Source organism: Scyliorhinus canicula, unplaced genomic scaffold (genome assembly GCF_902713615.1).
Source record: "Scyliorhinus canicula unplaced genomic scaffold, sScyCan1.1, whole genome shotgun sequence".
In the NCBI taxonomy this organism is placed as follows: Eukaryota; Metazoa; Chordata; class Chondrichthyes; order Carcharhiniformes; family Scyliorhinidae; genus Scyliorhinus; species Scyliorhinus canicula.
The window spans coordinates 1563569-1583137 of record NW_024055498.1 but is presented as its reverse complement, the minus strand read 5'-3'; the positions used below and the strand labels follow the sequence as shown (position 1 = coordinate 1583137).

The window sequence follows — 19569 nt, the reverse complement described above, 5'->3', positions numbered from 1 at the left end:
CTGTGCCGAACGAGGCCATTCGGCCCATTGTGTCTGCACCGACCCTCCGAAAGAGCACTCTGCCTGGACGCATGCCCCTGCCCTTTGCCGAGAACCCCGTAATCCCAACTAACGTTGTGGGCACTAAGGGGTAATATAGCCTGGCCAATCCACCTAACCTGCACATCTTTGGACTGTGGGAGGAAACTGGAGCACACGGAGGAAACGGGAACAGACACTGGAGAACGTGGGAACTCCACATAGACAATCACCCAAGGCTGGAATTGAACCCGGGATTATGGCGCTGTGAGGCAGTGGTGCTATTTATGCGTTGATGTTTGATTATAACTATCTATTGATGTGTGTTGATGACTCTATGTGTATTCATATGTGTTGGTGTTAGCGTGTGTACGAGTCAGCTAATATGTATCTACGTGTGTCCGTTAGTGTGGATTATTGTCTCTGTTTGAATGGAAATATTTCTGTCATCGTGAAATTCTGCTAATTTATATGTTATTGGTTACATTTCTGTTTCATATTCTTCTGTCAGCCTGCTTGTCTGGTTGTATATGTCTGTGTATCTGTGTGGACATGTGGTTGTATATGTCTGTGTACATGCGTGTACCCACTTGTGTGTGTGGAATTGTGTTTGTATTTGTGGATGTGCACGTGAGTCTGTGTGTTTCTAAACATGTGCTTTTTGTGTTTATGTGCATGCTTGTGAATTTTTGTGCACATTTGCGTGTGTTTTTGTGTCAAAATATGTGTGGTCCGTTGTGCCTGGGTGTATGTTTGTGCATGTGTTTCTATGTGTGTGTCCATGTGTGTGTTTGTGTCTACTTGTGAGCGTGTGTGTGTTTGTGGGTCTGTGTGCATGTGAGTGTAGTGTCTGTGTCTGTTTATCTGTCTGTGTATTTGTATCAGCTGCCTGTAGCTTTGCCAGTTGTGGGTATTATTGATACCGATGTAGAATATGTTGAACTTTCTGCATATAAATATGTTTTCCGTGAGTTGCAAGTTGACATCAGGTGACCTAATGCAAAAAAACAAGGAGGCTCCTCGGGAGAGAACAGTGAAAACCCAGAGAGAATTCAATCACCAGTCTGGATTTGGATTATGGGGAATCGGTCTCAGCATACGGATAAGAGGAACAAGGGTGCTAAAAAAATTATGTTGCATAAATAGATATTTTAAGAACATCTTTATCATGTATCAGCCTGTAAACTACATGGCGTCTTGTAATGTCAGTAACTGAGTTCTTAGTCCAGACAACCGTTTACTTCCAAACTCCCTGCTTGGGGACTGGGAAGATATTGAGTTAATAATCGCCCTCTCTCTGGTCAGGTCAGCAAATTGACTTTGGGTTCTCCCTGTTGGAGGTGGAGATACAGAGAGTTCACTCATCACCTTCCTCCTCTTATGGTTGGGAAAGTGGAGGTAAAACGGGTTAGTATTGCCCCTTAGCTCTCTTTGTTGGGGAAGTGGGGAGGCAGTGGATTAAATAATGTCCTTCCACTCATTGTTGGAAGCGGGTGTCCAGTGGATTAACTAATGTACACCCCCCTCATTGTTGGAAGCGGATGTACAGTGGATTAACTAATGTACACCCCCCCCCTCATTGTTGGAAGCGGATGTACAGTGGATTAACTAATGTACACCCCCCCCCCCCCCCCCCCATTGTTGGAAGCGGATGTACAGTGGATTAACTCAGCCCACCACCGTCTCTTTGTTGGGGAAGTGGGGGCACAATGTGTTAACTAATGCTCCTCCCCTCGCTTTGCTGGGGAAGTGGGGGCACAGTGTGTTAACTAATGCTCCTCCCCTCGCTTTGCTGGGGAAGTGGGGGTACAGTGTGTTAAGTAATGCCCCAACCCCTCTCTTTGTTGGGGACGTGGGGAGACAATGGATTAACTAATGCCCCTCTCTTTGTTGGTGAAGTGGGGGTACAGTGTATTAACTAAAGCCCCTCCCACTCTCTCTGATTGTGAGGTGGGGTACAGTGGATTAACTAATGCCCCCCTCTCCTCTCTTTGTTGGCGAATTGGGGGTACAATGGATTAACTAAAGCTCCTCCCACTCTCTATGTTGGGGAAGTGGGGGTACAGTGAATTAACTAAAGACCCTCTCTCTATTGGGGAAGTGGGGGTACAGTGGATTAACTAATACCCCTCCCCTCCCTCTACTGGGGAAGTGGGGGTACAGTGGATTAACTAATGCCCTTCCCCCTCTCTCTGTGTGGGAGGTGGGTGGGTGGGTGGGGAGACAGTGGAATAACTAATACCCCTCCCGCTCTCTCTGTTGGGGAGGTGGGGGTACAGTGGATTAACAATTTCACTTTCCCCTCTCTTTGACTGGAGATTGTTGGTCCATGTTTCTGTGTGACCCTCAAATCAGTTCCCAATGGGTCTCATGCAGCAACTTAAAGCTGACATTAATTTTAAAGGGATGGACAATGAGAGAAGCAGGAACACCGAGATCTAAATGTGATGGGTTTGTTTGTCTGAAATGGGAAATTGTCCGATTTCTCCTCATCTGGAGGAAAGTCAATGAAGATATTTTGCTGAATCCTGGAATGAATGAGTTTTACTCTGTCTCTAACCCAGGGTGTTTCTGAGCTGAGAGCTCTGGTTGTATCAGACTTGGGGCTGAGACCTGTAGAAATCCGGGTCTCATTGACCAGAGACTGGTTTAAAATCGCTGGATTATAAAGCAGACCACGACAGGCCAGCAGCACGGTTCAATTCCCGTACCAGCCTCCCCGAACAGGTGCCGGAATGTGGCGCTGAGGGGCTTTTCACAATAACTTGACTGAAGCCTACTTGTGACAATAAGTGATTTTCATTTCATTTTCAGATCTAACATCAGTAAAGTGGAAACACCATTAATCAAGTGGCTGTATGTTTAAATCACAATTAGAGGAAACGTTTTTATTATTTTTATTTTAGTTCGAAATATAACCAATAGATTCTCATTGACATGAATTAACGGTGTCCATCAGAGCGAGGGAAATGTTCACAAAACTGGGTTTACCGCTGGATTTATCAACCGTTCTGTTGATGATCTTCAAGGGGATGGCTTCATGTCCCACCACACAGGAGTAAGAAGCGCCGCTGGCCCACTCCTCCGCTGCAATGGATAACAGGCTGTACATGAAGAAGGAGCTATTGCCGTTCTCCGCCATCACCTCGGTGTTCTTGTAGTTCCCGGGATTCACCGGCTTGTCATTGACGGTCCACTTGACGAAGATCTCTCGGGGGGAGAAACCTCTCACTAAGCAGCTGAGGGAGACGAATCTCTGAGCGGAGACGTCTTCAGCCGAGGGCAGGAGGACAGAGACGGACGGTTCCCGCGGATTGGGATCTGCAGAAAATGTACAATAAATGTCAATAAAATGGGGAATTCCGGAGACAATGGAACCGCGGGTTAGATGTGAGAGAAATGTGTTTTGTGTTGGATTTTAAAGGTTTCCATTTTCCACTTTGGGATCAGTCCGGGTTCCCAGCTCGGTGCAGAGGTGGACACAATCCTTTTCCCTGAGAATTCACGGATATTGGATTCGAAAGTTTCAGAAAGTCAACAGCAGGGAAACAGTCCATTCGGCCCAACTGTTCTGTGCTGGTGTATAAACTCCACACCAGGCTCCTCCCACCTTAGAACATAGAACAGTACAGCACAGAACAGGCCCTTCGGCCCTCGATGTTGTGCCGAGCCATAATCACCTGACTCAAACCCACGTATCCACCCTACACCCTTCAAAAGGGGAGGGAGTCAAACACAGGTAACTATAGGCCAGGGACCTTAACATCTGTCAGTGGAAAACGGTTCGAGTCCATTATAACAGATCCAATAGCTGAGCATTTAGAAATACTCAATATAATCAAACAGAGTCAGCACGGCTTCGGGAAGGATAAATCATGCCTGACAAATTTAGTGCCCTTATTTGAGGTGATGACGAGAAGGCAAGAGAGGGAGGGGGAGGGGGAGGGGGTGGGGCAATACATGAATTTCAAAACGGTGATTGATAAATGAATGTACTATTCCCATGCAGATGACAAAAAATAGGTAAAAAGGCAAGTGGTGAGGATTACAGGAAATCCACAGAGGGACAGAGAATGTGAGGTTAGACACTTTGGTAGAAGGAAGAACATAAAGAGTTATTATTTAGATTTAGACTTAGAACAGTACAGCACAGAACAGGCCCTTCAGCCCTCGATGTTGTGCCGAGCAATGATCACCCTACTTAAACCCACGTAACCCGTATACCCGTAACCCAACAATCCCCCCATTAACCTTACACTATGGGCAATTTAGCATGGCCAATCCACCTAACCCGCACATCTTTGGACTGTGGGAGGAAACCGGAGCACTCGGAGGAAACCCACGCACAGGGCGGACATGCAGACTCCACACAGACAGTGACCCAGCCGGGAATCGAACCTGGGACCCTGGAGCTGTGAAGCATTGATGCTAACCACCATGCTACCGTAAGGCCCCATTTATATAGAGAAAGACTGAAGAAAGCTGAAGTAATGGGGGAATTGGGGGCCCTCGTGCAGAAACCACAAAAAGTAAGTTCTGCAGGTAATATGGAGGCAAATTGAATGCTGATCTTTATTTTAAAGGGAGTAGAATATAACAATGGGGAAGCCTAGCTAAAACTGGGGAATTAGTTAGACAACACCTGATATACTTTGAATAGTTTTGGTGCCCGTATCTAAGGAAGACAGATTGGTTTTGAAGGCAGTCCAGAGAAGGATCACGAGGTTGATCCCGAGTATGGAGGGATTTTCTTACAGGGAGAGGTTAAGTCGGCTGGGCTGTACTTATTGGAGTTTAGAAGAATGATGACGACCTCAGATTCTGGGTCGGTCAGTACGTTCAAGGTTGAGGGACACATATTTTAAATCAGTAAAAGCATCAAGAGATATGGTGATAAGGCGGGAAAGAGGAGTTGAAGATTATCACATCAGATCAGTCATGACCTCACTGAAGGCTGGACCGGTGTTAATGGGCCCAATGGCCTACATCTGCTCCTAAGTCTTGTGGTCTATGGTCTCGCTTCATCTACACCCAATATCACTGGGTTTAATTCATTGTTCATTCATCTGCATATCAATTTCCCCCTTAAACTCTAAATGCCCAGAGTATTCAGTTAGTGGAATTACCAATCAGGATGGACCATAAATACACTGAATGCTAAATACTGACCGCTGCACTGACACTAGAAATAGACACAATGACTCACTTATTGCTTCAGTCTCACCGCTCACCTATTTTTTTGTGAGTTGAAATTCTTAAAGGAGTTGGCAGGTCCTGATGGCTCGCCACACAGTCAAACACAGCCCCACTCAGCCAGGCTTGTGTGGAGATGTTTAATTTGCTGACCACGCTCTCAGTATCTGCCCCAGGCTGGTCGGCAATCTCTGATTTCAGCGGCTTCTTCGCTTCACTCCAGGACACGTTGACTCCATAAGGAGCATTCGAAATGACGCAGGTTAAGGTTACAGTCGCCTCCAGTAAGACCTGTTCTATTGGTGGTGGCAGTATTGTTACTGAGGCATCAGTGCAAACGGAAGGATCTGTGAATGAAAAAAGTGGAAATCAACCCAAGTTTCATCTTCAGAATCAGGACAGCAGGATTCAGCCTTCACTCACTCAATGGGAATAAATCAACTTCGAAATAACAACCTCTAATGATCGCCTTTAAATCTTCTATACACAATGGAAAACCAGTTTGGTTTGTGAAAACTATTCTCATTGTGAAATACAGTCAGCCTCGAAACCATTCTAATGAATCAGTATTACAGCATTCCCAATACAAATATTCCAGTCCTGATCTCAGAACCCTAATATGGAAGGCTGCTTGATAAATATCTTGAATGAACTTTCCAAAATCTTCGTCCCGAGCTGGTTTCAGTAAAGGGTTCCAGACAGCCATTGCCTCTGCAATTTAATCAGCTGTCTCAGGATAAAGCTGATATCAAATCCACCTCACTCCCTACATTACTTCAGGTTAGAGGGAAACATTTATTTCTATACTGATCAAATCCTGAATGGTGATCAATCCTAATGCAGCTCTTACATCAGAATGAAACACAAACTACATGGCAGTAAATTAGAAGTTATTCTGCGCTTTGCACTAACTTCAGTACATTCCTGATTTGGATTAACATCAGAGTGCAGGATGATTTACTGTTTCCTCTGTTTGTGTCTCTTACCAGATGCGGTGATGTTGAGACTTTGGATGACCTCTTGATGAGTGACCTGGCAGGTATAGACCGCTTTGCTGAACCATTCCCCAGCAGAGACTGTCAGTCGACTGCTCGCCGAGAAGTTCCCGTTCACTTCACAGGCGGGAGAGGTGACAATTCCTGAACCCATGGCTTGTCCATTCTTCAGCCACTTCACCGTCATTGACTTTGGACTGAAATCGTTGATTGAACAGACCATGGTTGCAAATTTCTGTCTTGTGATTTCTTCATTAGAACTGACGGTGAGGAGAACATTTGGATGGATGTCAGGTAGAGGACCTTCAAGAAACACAAGTTAGACATTTCTTGAAGAAGATGTTGTAAGGAATAAAATGACTAATTATATTTTGAACAGTTTCTCTGTGGTCACTATTTCTCTCAGGAATCAGAACTGTGCAGAGAACCATCAATGTGTTATGACCAAAGATTTAAATAAAGTAATCAAAGCATCTGTTTCTCACAGTTTCCACAGCACTTACATGTCATTCCAATGCTCTTGTCTGAGCCGCTGTGTCGAACCTCACAGCTGATTTTGCTGCATTCCCCCTCTGACTCGGTGATGATTAACTGGCTGCTCAGAGTGTAGGTTCCCTTCTTGTTTCTCACTGACGGGTATTTCTTAACTCCAGTGGTGATCTGCTGCCCATCTTTCTTCCAGGTAAGGCTGGTGATTTCTGGGGAGTAGTCCATTGCCAAACAGCCGAAGGTCACAGAGCCGTCGGTGTTGTGTTGCTGACAGGAGACCAGGCTGTAGAGAGTGGGCGGAGACGGTGTCGCTGGGAGAGAATGGCCAATTGAACAAGTTAGACTCTGGGACTTGTCATTAAGATATCATACAACTTAGAATTTGGATACAGTTACAAATTTATCCTCACATGTTCGCATTAAAACTGCATCAATACTTGAGCTTCTGTTACTTCTAACATTTGAGAATCACCATTTGTTTACTCCTTCTGTAGAAACTCACACCTCTTTCTCCATTTCTAACACCTCGCAGAAATGTAGCATTTTGATGTCATCTGAAAACGTACCATTCATTACTTTCAATGAGCAGAGCGGAGGGTTTTCCCAATTATTTATGCCACCAATGTTTTTTTCCATCAACTGCACTTTGTGATAAAGAAGTTGTCTCTCCATTTCTGTCATTGCTATTTTGGAAATTGCCTGTGTTCAAACTGACTGATGTCCCTCCTCTCTCCACCTCACTACCCCCACTCCCCAAAACAAGGAGTCGTGACTTTGCTTCAGAAAAATCTTCCAGATACTTACATAATGACGATAACATCCTACATTTGAGCACATGTGCAAGTAACTCCAAAATTCTCCAATTACAGGACCCTGGACATTAAAAGCGGGATGCGGCCATTCGGTCCCTCGGGTCTCCTGCACCATTCAATATGATTATGGCGGAGCAGATTGTGGGATGAACTCCGCATTCCATGTATCCGCGATAATCAGCTTCCTGTCCTTTTCCCAGCTCTCTGATCTTTCCTCCACTTCTATAATTTGCCCAGCTGCACCTTTCCAGGTTGTTTGCTCTTTGCCTCAGCTTCTGGAACATTCCACTTGCTCTTTGTGCTTTTCCCCAGAACATGGCACTTTGCCCCCTGATTATTGGCTTTTGCCCCAGCAATTATCACTTTTCCCCTTGTTCCTGCAGCTTAGCTTCTCTCCCCGGTCTGCGCTCAGCTCTCTGGTCATCTCACCTGCTCACTACTCAGCTCTCGTCTTTTCCAGGCTCCCTACCTTTTCCCAGGCTTCCTGTGCTTTCCCCTCCCGCCCCCTTCCCCGTCTCTACCGTTTCCCAGGCTCCCTGCACTTTTCCCCAGCTCTCTATTCTTTCCCAGGCTCCCTGCGCTTCCCCCGTCTCTACCTTTTCCCAGGCTTCCTGCACTTTTCACCACTTCTCTACCTTTTCCCAGTCTCCCTACGCTTTTCCCCACTTCTCTACCTTTTCCCAGTCTCCCTATGCTTTCCCCCGGCTCTCTGCCTTTTCACGCACACACGGGGAGGATGTGCAGACTCCGCACAGACAGTGACCCAGCCGGGAATCGAACCTGGGACCCTGGAGCTGTGAAGCATTTATGCTAACCACCATGCTACCGTGCTGCCCGAATGAAGAGGTATGTTCCAGAAACATGCATACAGATTTCTGTCTGTATATATTTCTGGAACCTACCTTTTCACTCACCTGAGGAAGGTGCAGTGCTCCGAAAGCTCGTGTTTGAAACAAACCTGTTGGACTTTAATCTAGTGTTGTCAGACTTCTTACTGAGCTCACCCCAGTCCAACGCCGGCATCACCACATCATGTAAATACATGGGTGGGCGGTTTGGTGTTGAGTGAGAGTTTGGGTGAGCTGAGCTTCATGAATGTGGCTGCGTGAGTAATGGAGGGTGGATGAGTGATGGAGAGTGAGTGACAGTGTGTGAGTGAGCATGTGTGAATGAGGCCTACTGAGTGAGTGAAGGTAGGTGAATGAAGGTGAGGCTCAGTGAGGGCTGGGAAATGGGGTTGAGTAAATGAGGGTGGATGAGTGAGGGTGAATGAGTGTGGGTGAGTGAGGGTGGGTGAGTTATGAAAAGTGAGCGAGGGTGGGTGTGTGAGACTAGTTGAGTGAGGGGAGTGAATTAAGTTGTGTGGAGTGAGTGAATAAGTGAGTGTGAGTGAGTGAGGACTGGTGAGTGAGTGTGAGTGAGGGTTGGTGAGTGAGGGTGAGTGAGTGTGAGTGGGGTAGTTGAGTGTGGGTGAGCGAGTGTCAGTGAGGGTTTGTGAGTGAGGGTCAGTGTGTGTGAGTGAGTGTGGGTAGGGTGGGTGAGTGAGTGAGAGTGAATGAGGGTGCGTGAGGGTTGGTGAGTGAGGGTGAGTGGGGGTAAATGAGTGTGAGTGGGTGATTCAGTATGGGTGAATGAGTGCGAGTGAGTGAGGGTGGTAGATGGTTGGTGAGTGAGGGTGAGTGAGGGTTGGTGAGTGAGGGTGAGTGAGTGTGAGTGGGGTAGTTGAGTGTGGGTGAGTGAGTGTCAGTGAGGGTTGGTGAGTGAGGGTCAGTGAGTGTGAGTGAGTGTGGGTAGGGTGGGTGAGTGAGTGAGAGTGAATGAGGGTGCGTGAAGGTTGGTGAGTGAGGGTGAGTGGGGGTGAATGAGTGTGAGTGGGTGATTCAGTGTAGGTGAATGAGTGTGAGGGTTGGTTAGTGAGGGTGGGTGAGTGAGGCTGGGTGAGGGTGGGTGAGTGAGGGTGAGTGAGGGTTGGTGAGTGAGGGTGAGTGAGTGTGAGTGGGGTAGTTGAGTGTGGGTGAGTGAGTGTCAGTGAGGGTTGGTGAGTGAGGGTGAGTGAGTGTGAGTGTGGGTAGGGTGGGTGAGTGAGTGAGAGTCAATGAGGGTGAGTGGGGATGAATGAGTGAGGGTGGGTGAGGGCTGGTGAGTGAGTGTGAGTGAGTGGGGTGGTTGAGTGTGGGTGAGTGAATGTGAGTGTGGGTGAGGGTGGGCGAGTGAGTGAGAGTGAATGAGGGTGGGTGAGGGTTGGTGAGTAAGTGTGAGTGAGTGTGAGTGAGAGTTGGTGAGTGAGTGTGGTGATTGAGTGTGGGTGAGTGAGGCTGGGTGAGTGTTGGTTAGTGAGGGTGGGTGTGTGAGACTGGGTGAGGGTTGGTTAGTGAGGGTGGGTGAGTGAGGCTGGGTGAGGGTTGGTTAGTGAGGGTGGGTGAGTGAGGCTGGGTGAGGGTTGGTTAGTGAGGGTGGGTGAGTGAGGCTGGGTGAGGGTTGGTTAGTGAGGGTGGGTGAGTGAGGCTGGGTAGGGGTTGGTTAGTGAGGGTGGGTGAGTGAGGCTGGGTGAGGGTTGGTTAGTGAGGGTGGGTGAGTGTGGCTGGGTGAGGGTTGGTTAGTGAGGGTGAGTGTGTGAGACTGGGTGAGGGTTGGTTAGCGAGGGTGGGTGAGTGAGGCTGGGTGAGGGTTGGTTAGTGAGGGTGGGTGAGTGAGGCTGGGTGAGGGTGGGTGAGTGACGGTGGGTGAGGGTTGGCTAGTGAGGGTGGGTGAGTGAGGCTGGGTGAAGGTTGGTTAGTGAGGGTGGGTGAGTAAGGCTGGGTGAGGGTGGGTGAGTGAGGCTGAGTGAGGGTTGGTTAGTGAGTGTGGGTGAGTGAGGCTGGGTGAGGGTTGGTTAGTGAGGGTGGGTGAGTGAGGCTGGGTGAGGGTTAGTTAGTGAGGGTGGGTGAGTGAGGCTGTGTGAGGGTGGGTGAGTGAGGCTGGGTGAGGGTTGGTTAGTGAGGGTGGGTGAGTGAGGCTGGGTGAGGGTTGGTTAGTGAGGATGGGTGAGTGAGGCTGGGTGAGGGTTGGTTAGTGAGGGTGGTTGAGTGAGGCTGGGTGAGGGTTGGTGAGTGAGGGTGGGTGAGGGTTGGTAAGTGAGGGTGGGTGAGGGTTGGTTAGTGAGGGTGGGTGGGTGAGGCTGTGTGAGGGTGGGTGAGTGAGGCTGGGTGAGGGTTGGTTAGTGAGGGTGGGTGAGTGAGGCTTGGTGAGGGTTGGTTAGTGAGGGTGGGTGTGTGAAGCTGGGTGAGGGTTGGTGAGTGAGGGTGGGTGAGTGAGGCTGGGTGAGGGTTGGTTAGTGAGGGTGGGTGAGCGAGGCTGGGTGAGGGTTGGTTAGTGAGGGTGGGTGTGTGAGGCTGGGTGAGGGTTGGTTAGTGAGGGTGGGTGAGTGAGGCTGGGAGAGGGTTAGTTAGTGAGGGTGGGTGAGTGAGACTGGGTGAGGGGTGGTTAGTGAGGGTGGGTGGGTGAGGCTGTGTGAGGGTGGGTGAGTGAGGCTGGGTGGGGGTTGGTTAGTGAGGGTGGGTGAGTGAGGCTGGGTGAGGGTTGGTTAGTGAGGGTTGGTTAGTGAGGCTGGGTGAGGGTTGGTTAGTGAGGGTGGGTGAGTGAGGCTGGGTGAGGGTTGGTTAGTGAGGGTGGGTGAGTGAGGCTGGGTGAGGGTTGGTTAGTGAGGCTGGGTGAGGGTTGGTTAGTGAGGGTGGGTGAGTGAGGCCGGGTGAGGGCTGGTTAGTGAGGGTGGGTGAGTGAGGCCGGGTGAGGGCTGGTTAGTGAGGGTGGGTGAGTGAGGCTGGGTGAGGGTTGGTTAGTGAGGGTGGGTGAGTGAGGCTGGGTGAGGGTTGGTTAGAGAGGGTGAATGAGGGTGGGTGAGGGTTGGTTAGTGAGGCTGGGTGAGGGTTGGTTAGTGAGGGTGGGTGAGTGAGGCTGGGTGAGGGTTGGTGAGTGAGGGTGGGTGAGGGTTGGTTAGTGAGGGTGGGTGAGGGTTGGTTAGTGAGGGTGGGTGGGTGAGGCTGTGTGAGGGTGGGTGAGTGAGGCTGGGTGAGGGTTGGTTAGTGAGGGTGGGTGAGTGAGGCTGGGTGAGGGTTGGTTAGTGAGGGTGGGTGTGTGTAGCTGGGTGAGGGTTGGTGAGTGAGGGTGGGTGAGTGAGGCTGGGTGAGGGTTGGTTAGTGAGGGTGGGTGAGCGAGGCTGGGTGAGGGTTGGTTAGTGAGGGTGGGTGTGTGAGGCTGGGTGAGTGTTGGTTAGTGAGGGTGGGTGAGTGAGGCTGGGAGAGGGTTAGTTAGTGAGGGTGGGTGAGTGAGACTGGGTGAGGGTTGGTTAGTGAGGGTGGGTGGGTGAGGCTGTGTGAGGGTGGGTGAGTGAGGCTGGGTGGGGGTTGGTTAGTGAGGGTGGGTGAGTGAGGCTGGGTGAGGGTTGGTTAGTGAGGGTTGGTTAGTGAGGCTGGGTGAGGGTTGGTTAGTGAGGGTGGGTGACTGAGGCTGGGTGAGGGTTGGTTAGTGAGGGTGGGTGAGTGAGGCTGGGTGAGGGTTGGTTAGTGAGGCTGGGTGAGGGTTGGTTAGTGAGGGTGGGTGAGTGAGGCCGGGTGAGGGCTGGTTAGTGAGGGTGGGTGAGTGAGGCCGGGTGAGGGCTGGTTAGTGAGGGTGGGTGAGTGAGGCTGGGAGAGGGTTAGTTAGTGAGGGTGGATGAGTGAGACTGGGTGAGGGTTGGTTAGTGAGTGTGGGTGGGTGAGGCTGTGTGAGGGTGGGTGAGTGAGGCTGGGTGGGGGTTGGTTAGTGAGGGTGGGTGAGTGAGGCTGGGTGAGGGTTGGTTAGTGAGGGTTGGTTAGTGAGGCTGGGTGAGGGTTGGTTAGTGAGGGTGGGTGAGTGAGGCTGGGTGAGGGTTGGTGAGTGAGGCTGGGTGAGGGTTGGTTAGTGAGGCTGGGTGAGGGTTGGTGAGTGAGGCTGGGTGAGGGTGGGTGAGTGAGGCTGGGTGAGGGTGGGTGAGTGCGGCTGGGTGAGTGAGGCTGGGTGAGGGTTGGTTAGTGAGGGTGGGTGAGTGAGGCTGGGTGAGGGTTGGTTAGTGAGGGTGGGTGAGGGTTGGTTAGTGAGGGTGGTGAGTGAGGCTGGGTGAGGGTTGGTTAGTGAGGGTGGGTGAGGGTTGGTTAGTGAGGGTGGGTGAGTGAGGCTGGGTGAGGGTTGGTTAGTGAGGGTGGGTGAGTGAGGCTGGGTGAGGATTGGTTAGTGAGGGTGGGTGAGTGAGGCTGGGTGAGGGTTGGTTAGTGAGGGTGGGTGAGTGAGGCTGGGTGAGGGTGGGTGCGTGAGGCTGGGTGAGGGTGGGTGAGTGAGGCTGGGTGAGGGTTGGTTCTGTCTGCTAGAGAGAATGTGTGTGAGAGGGCTCTTGTTCCTGTGTGTGTTGGTGTGTGTCAGAGAGTATGTTTGTCTTTGTGCGCATGTGAGAGAGGGAAATTTTTTTTGGAAGACAGTGTGGATGTGTTTGTGCGAGAGAAAGAGCCTGTGTGTGTTTGAGAATGGATGTGTGTGTGGGTGTGTGGGAGAGAATGACTTTGTGAAAGGCAATGTGTGTTTGAGTGAATGGCGTGTGTGTGTGTGAGAGAGAGAAAGGGAGAGAGAGAGAGAGAACGCGAGGGGGCCTCACGGTAGCATGGTGGTTAGCATCAATGCTTCACAGCTCCAGGGTCCCAAGTTCGATTCCCGGCTGGGTCACTGTCTGTGTGGAGTCTGCACGTCCTCCCCGTGTGTGCGTGGGTTTCCTCCGGGTGCTCCGGTTTCCTCCCACAGTCCAAAGATGTGCGGGTTAGGTGGATTGGCCATGCTAAATTGCCCGTAGTGTAAGGTTAATGGGGGGATTGTTGGGTTACGGGTATACGGGTTACGTGGGTTTGAGTAGGGTAATCATTGCTCGGCACAACATCGAGGGCCGAAGGGCCTGTTCTGTGCTGTACTGTTCTATGTTCTATGTGTGTGTGTGGATATGAGGGAGAGAGAGGCAGAGAAAGAGATAGACTTTGTGTGTGCGGGGGGGTTATGAGGGAGACAGAGAGAGAGACTGTGTGTGTGTGTGTGTGGTTGGTTGGTTGGTTGGTTGGTGGGTGGGGGGGGTGAGAGAGAGACTGCGTGTGTGAGGGTATGAGAGAGACAGGAAGAGAGAGAGAGACTGTGTGTGTGTGTGGGGCGGGGGGTATGAGGGGGAGAGAGATTCAGAGAGAGAGACTGTGTGCGTGTGGGGATGAGGGAGAGGGACAGAGATAGAGAGAGACTGTGTGTGTGGGGGGGTATGAGGGAGAGACAGAGAGAGAGAGACTGTGTGCGTGTGTGTGGGGATGAGGCAGAGAGAGTCTGTGTGTGTGTGTGTGGGGGGGGGATATGAGAGAAAGAGACTGTGTGTGAGGGGGGGGGTTATCAGAGAGAGAGAGAGAGAGACTGTGTGTCTGTGTGGGGGGGGGGTATGAGAGAGAGAGACTGTGTGTGTGTGGGGGGAGGGAGGGAGAGAGAGAAACAGAGAGAGAGACTGTGTGTGCGTGTGTGTGGGTAAGAGAGACAGAGAGAGAGAGAGAGACTGTGTGTGTGTGGATATGAGGGAGAGAGAGGCAGAGAAAGATATAGACTTTGTGTGTGCGTGGGGGGGGGGGGGGTTATGAGAGAGACTGTGTGTCTGTGGGGGGGGGGTATGAGAGAGAGACTGTGTGTGTGTTTGGGGGGGGGGGGTGAGGCAGAGAGAGAGACTGTGTGTGCGTGTGTGTGGGTATGAGAGAGAGGGAGAGAGACAGGAAGAGAGAGAGAGAGACTGTGTGTGTGTCTGCCGGGGGGTATGAGGGGGAGAGAGATTCAGAGAGAGAGACTGTGTGCGTGTGGGTATGAGAGAGAGAGAGAGAGAGAGAGACTGTGTGTGTGTGTGTGGGGGGGGGGTATGAGGGAGAGACAGAGAGAGAGAGACTGTGTGCGTGTGTGGGGGGGGGGTATGAGGGAGAGAGAGAGACCGTGTGTGTGTGGGGATGAGAGAGTGTGTGTGTGTGTGTGTGTGTGTGTGGGGGGGGGGGGGATATGAGGGAGAGAGAGAAAGAGACTGTGTGTGTGGGGGGGGGGGGTATGAGGGAGAGAGAGAGACTGTGTGCGTGTGTGTGTGGGGATGAGGGAGAGAGAGAGAGACAGAGAGAGTCTGTGTGTGTGTGTGTGTGGGGGGGGGGGTATGAGGGAGAGACAGAGAGAGAGAGACTGTGTGCGTGTGTGGGGGGGGGGTATGAGGGAGACACAGAGAAAGAGACTGTGTGTGTGTGGGGATGAGGGAGAGAGAGAGAGAGAGTGTGTGTGTGTGTGTGTGGGGGCGGGGGGGATATGAGGGAGACACAGAGAAAGAGACTGTGTGTGTGTGGGGGGGGGGGGGGTATGAGGGAGAGAGAGAGAGACTGTGTGCGTGTGTGTGTGGGGATGAGGGAGAGAGAGACAGAGAGAGTCTGTGTGTGTGTGTGTGTGTGGGGGGGGGGGGGGTATGAGGGAGAAAGAGAGACAGAGAAAGAGACTCTGTGTGGGGGGGGGGGTATGAGGGAGAGAGACAGAGAAAGAGACTGTGTGGGGGGGGGGTATGAGGGAGAGAGAGAGAGAGAGAGAGACTGTGTGTGTGTGGGAATGAGGGAGAGAGAGAGGGAGACAGAGAGAGAAAGAGACTGTGTTTTTTGCAGTGTATTTGTGTGTGGGTGTGTGCAGAGAAGGATTTTGTGAAAAACTGTATGTTTGAGTGTGTCAGAGAGAGATAAACAGATAGAGAAAGAGGGGGTTTAGAGAGTGAAAGAGAGAGAGAGGGGGGGGAGTGAGAGAGAGAGAGAGAGAAAGACAACGTGTGTTTAACAATGTGTTTGTGTGTCGGTGTCTCCGTGTGGGGATATAACGATTTTGTGAAAAACTGTGGTTGAGTGTGCCAGACAGAGGGGGAGGGAGAGAGAGAAAGGGAGAAAGAGAGAGAGGGCGGGGGAAGAGACAGAGAGAGGGAGAGAGAGACTGTGTGTGTTTGATAATGTGTGTGTAAGTGCGTGTTTGGGAGAGAAATATCTTGTGAAAGACAGTGTGTGTTTGAGTGTGTATGTGTGACAGACAGAGAAAGAGAGAGAGATCCCATATGTGTTTAGCAACGTGTCTGTGTGTTTGTGTGTGGGAGAGAACGGTTTTGTGAAAGACATTGCGTGTTTGAGAGAGAGTGTGTGTGTGGTAGCGAGAGAAAGAGCCTGTGTGTGGGGGAGAGAAAGATTGTTGACATTGTTTGTGTGTGAGTAAGAGAGAGAGAGGCAGACAGATGAGGGGGGGGGGGGGGGGGGGGGGGGGGGGGAAATAACCTGTGTGTGTTTGACAATGTGTTTGTGTGTGGGTGTGAGAGAGCAATATCTGTGGCACCATATCAAACACCAAGTTAAAGATTCACATTTCTCACAGATATAAGCCTTTTAAAGAAATCAAATTTCACTGGGAAATACAGGAGAACGAAGCAGAAGGTTTACAACCAGTCAGGAAGGTTCCTGATCCCAACACAATGACCCCGCGCACAGAAACTGAACAAACACAAACGGTGCAACAATCGGGTTCCCAGCAGATAGATCTGTTCAACCTGCCAAATTCATTCAAATTGTTTGATTCCGATTGATCATCAGCAGAATTGACCACAACAATAATTCTCTAACTTCTTCGAAATTAATTGATCATCATCTGAAAACTCCCTCAACTATTTGTCCCTTTCTTTCTCAAATTTCGAAATTTGGGCAAAACAGAATTTTGCTGAAAATGAGCGTATCAAATATTACAGATTGAGGGGAGTAACAGAGTTTCAGGGACATGGTGAGAATGAAAAAAACTGGGAAACATTCACATTGAAAACCGATTGCCTGATGTATCTAATTTCTTAATTAAACTTGATCAACAACATAATCGAGGTGAAACATCCGAGTAAAGAAACGTATTATTTGCAAAATACATTTTCGATACAATTTCAAATTCTTTGACAGCTTTGATATTTTGCGCAACAGTCTGAAAATCAATTGTCGGAGCTCATTAATATTTAATTAATTAGCAGGAGTATTATATTGTAATTTATTGTTTTTTTTAATATAATTTTTATTGGAATTTTTTACAGAAAATATAAAACATAACGACAAACAATGAAATGCAACAAAATAACCCATAATAACTGTGACACCCCCAGACCGTATCGGCGCATGTATCACATCCCCCCACCCCCCCAACCCTAATGAACAACAAAAGAACTTTGAAAATATTAAAATTAAATAAACAAACATAGTCATTGTCGGCCCCCCCCCCCCTTTTCCCTCCCCTTTTCCCTCCCCTTTTCCCTCCCCGGGTTGCTGCTGCTGCTGTCCCCGTACCCTATCAGTTGAGCCAGAAAGTCGAGAAAAGGCTGCCACCGCCTAAAGAACCCTTGTACCGACCCTCTCAGGGCGAATTTGACCTTCTCTAGCTTAATGAAACCCGCCATGTCATTGATCCAGGTCTCCACGCTTGGGGGCCTCGCATCCTTCCATTGTAGCAAGATCCTTCGCCGGGCTACTAGGGACGCAAAGGCCAGCACACCGGCCTCTTTCGCCTCCGTGCACTCCCGGCTCCACCCCAACCCCAAAAGTCGCGAGTCCCCATCCTGGCTTGACCCTGGATCCCACCACCCTCGACACCGTCCTCGCCACCCCCTTCCAGAACTCCTCCAGTGCCGGGCATGCCCAGAACATATGGGCATGGTTCGCTGGACTCCCCGAGCACCTGACACACCTGTCCTCACCCCCAAAGAACCTACTCATCCTCGTCCCAGTCATGTGGGCCCGGTGCAGCACCTTGAATTGGATGAGGCTAAGCCGCGCACATGAGGAGGAAGAATTAACCCTCTCCAGGGCATCAGCCCATGTCCCAGTCTTCGATCTGTTCCCCCAGTTCCCCCTCCCACTTCGTTTTCAGCTCCTCTACTGACGCCTCCTCCGCCTCCTGCATAACCTTGTAGATATCAGATATCTTCCCCTCTCCGACCCAGACCCCCGAAAGCACCCTGTCGCTCACCCCCCTCGCGGGAAGCGAAGGGAATCCCTCCACCTGCCGCCTAGCAAATGCCTTTATCTGCAGATACCTGAACATGTTCCCCGGGGGAGCCCAAATTTCTCCTCCAACTCCCCCAGGCTCGCAAACCTCCCATCAATAAACAGGTCCCTCAGCTGTCTGATGCCCGCTCTGTGCCAACCCTGAAATCCCCCATCAATGTTCCCCGGGACGAACCTATGGTTCCCCCTTAACGGAGCCTCCATCGAGCCCCCCACTTCTCCCCTATGTCGCCTCCACTGCCCCCAAATCTTGAGGGTAGCCGCCACCACCGGACTCGTGGTACACCTCGTAGGAGGGAACGGCCACGGCGCCGTTACCAGGGCCCCCAGGCTTGTATCGCCACAGGACGCCCTCTCCATCCGTTTCCATGCTGCCCTCTCCCCCTCCATTACCCACTTGCGCACCATCGACACATTGGCCGCCCAATAATACCCCGAGAGATTGGGTAACGCCAGCCCCCCACCATCTCTACCCCGCTCCAAGAAGACCCTCTTCACCCTCGGGGTCCCATGCGCCCAAACAAAGCTCATGATGCTGCTAGTCACCCTTCTAAAAAAGGCCCTAGGGATAAAGATGGGCAAACACTGAAAAAGGAACAAGAACCTCGGGAGAACCGTCATTTTGACGGACTGCACTCTACCCGCCAACGATAGCGGCACCATGTCCCACCTTTTAAATTCCTCTTCCATCTGCTCCACCAGCCTGGTAAAATTAAGCTTATGGAGAGTCCCCCAACTCCTGGCCACCTGCACCCCCAGGTATCTGAAACTCTTCACTGCCCTCTTAAATGGGAGTCTCCCGATTCCCTCCTCCTGATCACCCGGGTGTACTACAAATACCTCACTCTTGCCTAAATTTAACTTATCACCCGAGAAGCCCCCAAATTCCGCTAACAGCTCCATCACCCCCGGCATTCCCCCTTCTGGATCCGCCACATACAACAGCAGGTCGTCCGCATACAGCGATACACGATGTTCCTCCCCACCCCGCACCAGACCCCTCCATCTCCCTGACTCCCTCAACGCCATAGCCAAAGGTTCAATCGCCAGTGCAAAGAGCAAGGGGGACAGGGGGCACCCCTGCCTGGTCCCACGGTAGAGCCTAAAGTACTCCGATCTCCTTCCATTGGTAACTACACTCGCCATCGGAGCCGCGTAGAGCAGCCTCACCCACTTGATGAATCCCTCCCCGAATCCGAACCGCTCCAGCACCTCCCACAGGTACCCCCACTCAACTCTATCAAATGCTTTCTCCGCATCCAGCGCCACCACTATCTCAGCCTCCCCCTCCACTGCCGGCATCATAATAACATTTAGTAGTCTCCGCACATTCGTGTTGAGCTGCCGTCCCTTGACAAATCCTATCTGATCCTCATGTATCACCCCTGGCACACAGTCCTCTATCCTGGTGGCCAGGATCTTCGCCAGCAACTTAGCGTCAACATTGAGGAGCGAGATAGGCCTGTATGATCCACACTGCAAGGGGTCCTTATCCCGCTTCAGGATCAGAGAGATCAGTGCCCGCGACATCGTCGGGGGCAAAGCCCCCCCCCCTCCCATGTTGTAATTTATTGTTAATTGTCAGTTAGTTCTTCCATGAGGTGATGTGTACTCAATATTAAAACAATAAATAATTCAAACTTGTTTCTGCCTGGAACTTTGCTAAACAATTTAATTCAATCTTAAGCAGTGTTAAAGAATACAATGTTGAATTTCTGGGTGGAAGTATTCAGACATGTTAGGTGAACACTCTGTGTGCCCGAACAGACGCTGGGGTGTGGCGTCTAGGGGATTTTCACAGTAACTTCATTGCAGTGTTAATGCAAGCCTACTTGTGACAATAATAAAGAATATTATTACTTTTAATTGAATCTAATTAATTTTATATTTTACCTTTACTCCAACTACACTCTTTTAACCTACAAAAATGTTCAATATGCATATTTCAGAGCATGTTTATAAATCTTAAATTCC

At 50.5% G+C, this 19569-nt stretch overlaps 1 gene segment (V, D, J or C); it reads right to left on the bottom strand.

Moving 5' to 3' along the window:
* Positions 1–899: 899 nt before the first annotated feature.
* Positions 900–19569, bottom strand: part of LOC119960323 — a 47933-nt gene continuing 29263 nt past the window's right edge. Inside the window, 5 exon segments of the C gene segment in view lie at positions 900–1012; positions 3256–3339; positions 5250–5558; positions 6198–6509; positions 6710–7006. Of these exon segments, the coding sequence occupies positions 900–1012; positions 3256–3339; positions 5250–5558; positions 6198–6509; positions 6710–7006 (1115 nt within the window).